Source organism: Belonocnema kinseyi, chromosome 9 (assembly GCF_010883055.1).
Source record: "Belonocnema kinseyi isolate 2016_QV_RU_SX_M_011 chromosome 9, B_treatae_v1, whole genome shotgun sequence".
NCBI classification, from domain to species: domain Eukaryota; kingdom Metazoa; phylum Arthropoda; class Insecta; order Hymenoptera; family Cynipidae; genus Belonocnema; species Belonocnema kinseyi.
Genome location: NC_046665.1, coordinates 61,065,443 through 61,072,053, shown reverse-complemented (window position 1 = coordinate 61,072,053; position 6,611 = coordinate 61,065,443). Strand labels below are relative to the sequence as shown.

General features: G+C 28.0%; 1 protein-coding gene across 12 annotated transcripts in view; it reads right to left on the bottom strand.

Moving 5' to 3' along the window:
• Positions 1 to 167: 167 nt before the first annotated feature.
• The window catches only part of LOC117179763 (AMP deaminase 2), a 95,692-nt gene continuing 89,248 nt past the window's right edge, over positions 168 to 6,611 (bottom strand). For all 12 annotated transcript variants that reach the window (XM_033371845.1, XM_033371839.1, XM_033371842.1 and 9 more), the window contains one exon: positions 168 to 1,248. In XM_033371845.1, the coding sequence (XP_033227736.1) occupies positions 1,084 to 1,248 (165 nt within the window). In that variant the 3' untranslated portion in view covers positions 168 to 1,083. The remainder of the gene's footprint in view (positions 1,249 to 6,611) is intronic.

The window sequence follows — 6,611 nt, the reverse complement described above, 5'->3', positions numbered from 1 at the left end:
CCCCCCCCCTCCCGTGGATTCAACCCCGCTCGACCAAGTTAGAATGGCATGCCTAGTCCCGTGTTTCCTATGTCCATGGACAATTGGACATACATGTTTATTAAATCCATACAAATATTTTAAAGACAAATTTTATAAAGAAAGCAAGGTGAATAAAGTAAACGGACTTGAAAATATGAATATTCATTTTTATAGGCATTTTCTCTATAGAATATATTCCTTACAATAAATACACTCTTTTTTCCACAATAATTGCAATTCTTAACGCTAATAATATTTAGGACAAACCGCATGCATTAGATTTTAAACCCGAGCAGTTATCAAGAGTGCGAATCCCCTGTGGCTAACATTAAATAAAGAGTAAAATATTTTAAATTCGCTTGATTTATCTATCTGTATTGTCTTTTTTTCGATGGCGGTAAAGAACTAGCAGGAGTTAACTTAATCGCAAAATAACTGCAATAAAAATAAAAATAAAAATGAAATAAAAATAATTGTACGATGACCGTATAAACGTACAAAAACAGTAAAAAAAATAATAAGGTACAACTATAACATAGCTGCATTCGATTTCTCGGATATTATTATGCTTCGTAAATAATGCTGGCTATTTGCAATTTTTTTAAAAGTTTTGTTACAGCCACTATCTACTCTTACAATTAGCAGCAACTGTATAACTTACAACAGTTCCTAAAACCTACTTTGGTCAGCCGTAGGTTTCACTCATTCAATTAATTATTTGTATAGATTAAGTAATGTTTTATAACACTAGAATCCTTTTTATACTAAATACAGTTTAACAGCCACGATAAAATAGAAACTCACTATTGACGTAATGATATTAGCGGAATTATCCGAAATTTGTAATTTTAGCGGAGAAAATTAAATGCCGCAAAGCGCAGGACAAATTCCGGGAGTGGAATTGTTTAAACTTAGGAAGGTGGATCACAATCATGGAAAGACAAGATGGTTAGATTCATTGATCTTCGGGATTGACGTGATCTGTGTAAATTGAGAGCAATTTGAAAATTAAATTGCAAATCTGCTGGCGGCAATGGACAAAATATAAGAGGGACTTAAACGCTAGAATCCGTCAGGCTTTTCGACCACCTTGAAGATATTGGAGAGCTCGTCTACCAAAGTCTCATATCGATAGGCAACTCGAATATCTGGAACGTTGGTTCTCGTTATGTCGTTTCCTGCGACTCCTTCTTTCGTGTAATTCGGCCCAAGCCAATATTGCTTGCTCTGAAATTAAGTTTAAAAATATAGTTTCACAGGGTGTCTACTCAAACCCTGGCAAGAAATTCCTTGACAGTACCAGGTTTTTTTCAGCTATTCCATTATTTTTCCAAATATTTCGCATTTTTTTAAACAATCGACCTGAAAATACAATTCCGCGAGTTCACTATAAATATTGTGTTTTTTTCAGTTTCTAGGATTCAATTAATATGTTTAATTTAGAAAGCTTTGACAAATTATACTTGAAGATATTCTTAAATTTAGCACCATCAATTAAGTAATGATTGAGTAATGCTGAAAAAAAAATTAATTACTTCTTAAGGATGTACACTACGTACAATCAATTAAAAAATGTGCTTATTTTTTAAGTGATTTATAAAATCGACAAAAAAAGATCTATTATTAATTTCTGTAAATCTTGATGAAGGCTTCTAAGCACACTTCAGAAAAAAATAATTCAGTTTAAACTAGTTTATTTAACACTGGTTATTTAAAGATTTAGTTTTTCATTTCAGTTTAGGGAAAAGTTACCATTTTTATTTAATCCTAATGATCAAGACCTCATTTTATTTCTCGAAGGATTCTCTAAATTTCTATTTAGGTTGATTTTATTGACAAAAATGAATTGAGAAATCATAGAGTTATCATTGTTATAAACAATCATGGTTTAAATTTTAATTAATACGACCCAAATAACATTGTAGAGAATCCTTCAAAGAATAAAATGAAGCCTTGATCATTAGGATTAAATAAAAATTGACAACTTTTCCCTAAAGAGAAAGAAAAAACTAAAACTTTAAATGACTACTGTTAAATACAAAATTTTAACCTGAATTTTTTTCTCAAGTGTGCTTAGAAGCCTCCATCAAGATTTCAAGAAATTAATAATAGATGTTTTTTTGTCGATTTTATCAATAATTTTAAAGATAGACATTTTTTGAGATTGATTGTACGTAGTGTACATCCTTAAATTTGTCCCTAAAGTCAATGAAATTGAGCAATATTTCAAAGAAATCTTTATGTTCAAGTTCAAAATATTGAGTTTTTAACAAGATAGATGAATTTTCTACTAAAAAGATTAATTTTCTACAAAACACTATGATCTTTTTTCTTCAACGGAAGACATGAATTCTCAACCAAATAGTCTAATTTTCATCTATAAAAGATAAGTTTTCAACCAAACATGGAACAGTTAAATTTCCAATAAAAAATCTCAATAAAAAAATATATAATTTTCAACCAAAGTAATACATTTTTAACTAGAATGATGAATCTTCAACTGGAAGAGACGAAATTAAAAAAAAATTTGCTTAGAAAAATGTTTAAACTATCAACCAAACAGTTTTATTTTTTAAAAAAATTAATTTTCAAACCAGATAATTAATTTTCTACCAAAAAAATACGATTTTTCAACAGAATACATGTATTTTCAGCGAAATAGTTCAATTTTAATCTAAGGAAAAGAAATTTCCAAGCATATAGTTGAATTTTAAGCGGTAGAAAAATCCACTGCCCCCCCCCCCCCCATAAAAAATAAACTTTTTTTCATTGAGTAAGTAGTATTTTTATCATTAAATAAAAAGCACTAAAGAACGTTTGTATACATCAATATATTTATAGTTTTAAAGAAAGTTCATTTATAAATCCATGAAACAGGATATTACCATTCGTCTAAACCTTGAAAAAACTTAATGTAAGCAATAAAATTTGCAAATCGACGTTAAAAGTTTTTTTCTTATTCCTATAGTATTTCACTAGAAAACTTTCTTCGTAATTATAAACATTTTGATATATACAAACGTTCCTTAGTCCTTTCGGTATAACTTCCTAAATCCTGAACACGATATCTCAATCCATGTGGACGTAGTGAGGTCCGAAAAGAATGAAAATCATTTCATTCTCCACACAAAAATTTCATGAACGAACTTAGTCACGTGATCTCGATTTTTTCGACGTTCAAAGTTTCTTTTTTCTTCGCTAGAAATCGCTAAAAATGCTTCAAAAATAATGATAGGTTACGTGTATGCAGATACTTACATATTTGTTGATTTGCAATGAACGTGCAAATTTTATTGCTTACATTAATTTTTTTTAAGGTCTAGACGATTTAGTCCAAAATTGGTGTCAGTGCTCAATATACGCGAACCAAAAAACCCGAAATGCATCAAACCAAAAATTATCAGCAAAGTGCTATAACTCGAATGGTAATATCCTATTTCATGGATTTATAAATAAACTATCTTTAAAACTATAAACATATTGATGTATACAAACGTTCTTCAGTGCTTTTTATTTAATCTGTCAAATTTCAAACACGATATCTCAATCCGTGTGAACACAGTGAACACCAAAAAAAATATTTATAACCAGGGACTAGTTTGGTCACGTGGTCACGAAGAGCATGCTTTTTATACCTGAAAAAAGGACAGAGAAAGTGAAAAATTGCTCAGGGAAGTGAACAAATTCTTAAATTGAGATTTCGTAGCAACCCTGTGAGTCAATTGGAATGAAAACCGAGAGAAAGAGAATTTTTTAGATAAAAAAATTTATATCTTACATAGAAATGAATCAGAAATTATGAACAATTTTACAATAATTTCCAATTAAATTTTAAATATTTAAAGAATTTTAAACTAAAAACAATAAAAAATATATTATTTTTAGATTTAGGCATTCAAAGTGGTTTTAAAGTTCAGCAATTATCAATGATTAAAAAATTGTAATTATTTTATTGTACTAATTCAAAATTGTTATAATTCATTATAAATTTTATAATAATTCTAAATTAAATATGCTTAATATCTAAAGAATTTCAAATTGAGAACATTACAAATGTAATAATTTTAGATTTTAACATTTAAAATGGTTTAAAACTTCAACAATTGAGACTCTGGATTCAATAACCACACATAAGATTTTACCGCGCGAAAAGCAAGTCCCCTGGAGGCTTCAAAACAAATTTTCGATAAAAAATTTTTAAAGGACATATCTCGGACGTGAAATTTTGTCGCGCATCTTTTTTTCTCTACACAAAACAGTTGTACCTTCTGTAGTTTTCGAAATAAAGCCAAAAAACTGACTTTTTTGAAAAAGTCGATTTTAATCCGTTTTTCTCTTCAACTCTTGCTCAGTGTTTCAGTTTTTGAAATTTTTTAATAAAACTTTCAGGGAATCTGCTTTAGGATGTCCTTCGATCGACAATGTAATAGGAATTCAAAACCGTTATTTTGAAAAATTGTTATTAATTTTTTTCTGATGCTCGGTGGGAATCGAACATTTGTAACTTCCAGCGTTTCGTTAAGCAAGGGAATTTTGATCAGGCAAATACTTCTCGTGGCAAAAATGCGGAGAAGGGTGTAATAAAGTTTTTTGGAAAGTTTCAGATAAAAATATTTGATATTTAGTTGTTGCTTAAAACATGATATTATGCAATTTTTTAGAGAATAACAGTTAAACGAAAATAAGTTAAGAGAATATTCATGAATTTTATTTAATTTTCAATGTATTTTTCCGTTTTCTTTAGATTAAAATGTAGGATTCTCTCACGTATACCTAATGTTTACACCTATATATTCGGCTTAACCCGTAAGAGACCTTGAACATGCATTTTGAAAACAAACCTATGCACACTTTTCATGCAATTGGCTAAATCTAGTTCAAAAATAAAGTTAATATATGTTTAAATATTGAAAGTGATTAATTAAATAAGTAAATGTCATCGAGTTTGCCAGAAACTCCAACCGGGGGAAGAAAAAGAACCGAAAATGAAAAAAATTGGGCTACGAATATTAGCTACATACATACAATATTAGCTACATAGTACGCTCAAAGACTCCAGCGCTGACGTTTACTAAAATCATAACTACTCATAAACTATCAAATATTTTGATCTAAAGCTTTCCAAAAAACTTTATTACACCTTTCTCCGCAATTTTGCCGCGAGAAGTATTTGCCAGCTCAAAATTCTCTCGCTAAACGAAACGCTGGAAGTTACAAATGTTCGATTCGCGCCGAGCATCAGAAAAAAATTAATAACAATTTTTTAAAACAACGGTTTTGAATTCCCAATTCATTGTCAATCGAAGGACATCCTGAAGCACATTCCCTGAATTTTTCATTAAAAAATGTCAAAAACTGAAGCAATGAGCACGAGTTGAAGTGAAAAACGAATTAAAGTCGAGTTTTTCAAAAAAGTCTGTTTTTTGGCTTTATTTCGATAACTACAAAAGCTACAACTTTTTGTCTAGAGAAAAAAAGATTCGCAGGAGAATTTCACGTCCGGGTATGTCGTTTAAAATTTTTAAATCGAAATGTTGTTTTAAAGCCTCCAGGGGACTTGCTTTTCGCGCGGTAAAATTTTATGTGTGGTTATTGAATCCGGAGTCTCAATTCTAAATACTTGGAAAGTGAGATTATTTTATTGTACAATAATTCCAAATCAATTGTTTAATATTTAAAGAATTTTGAATTGAAAAAATTGGAAGTAGAATAATTTTAGAGTTAAACATTCAAATTGGTTAAACACTTTAACAATTTAAAATACTTGAAAACTGTAATAATTTTGGTATATTAATTCAAAAATATTTGTCTTGAATAAATTTAAAATCATACAATAATTCCAAAATAAATGCTTAATATCTAAAGAATTTTGAATTGAATACATTAAAAATAGAATAATTTTACATTGTAACATTCAAAATGGTTTAAAATTTCAACAATTCTAAATATTTGAAAATCGTTATAATTTTATTATATTGGTTCAAAATCGCTTGTCCTGAATAAATTAAAAATTAAACAATAATTGCCAATCAAATGCTTAATATTTAAAGAATTTTGAATTGAAAACATGAAAAATAGAATAATTTAAGATTTAAAAATTCATAATGGTTTAAAACGTCTACAATTCTAAATATTTGAAATTGAGATTATTTTATTGTACTAATTCAAAAATGGTTGTACTAAATTATTTTAAATTGTACAATAATTTCCAATCACATGCTTAATATTTAAAGAATTTTTAACTGAAAACATTAAAAGAAAGAATAATTTCGCATTTTAACATTCTAAATGATTTAAAACTTCAAGAATTTTAAATGCTTGAAAATTGTGATAATTTCATATTATACGAATTCAAAAATGTTTGACCTAAATCGTTTAAACCTGTACAATAATTTCCAATCAAATTCTTAATAACTACAGAATTTTCAACTTTAAACATTAAAAATAGATTGATTTTAGATTTCGAAGTTCAAAACGGTTTAAAACTTCAACAATTTAAAATACTTGAAAATTGCACAATAATTTAAAATAAAATGCTTAATATTCAAATGTTTTTGAACTGAAAACTTTAAAAATATTATAATTTTATT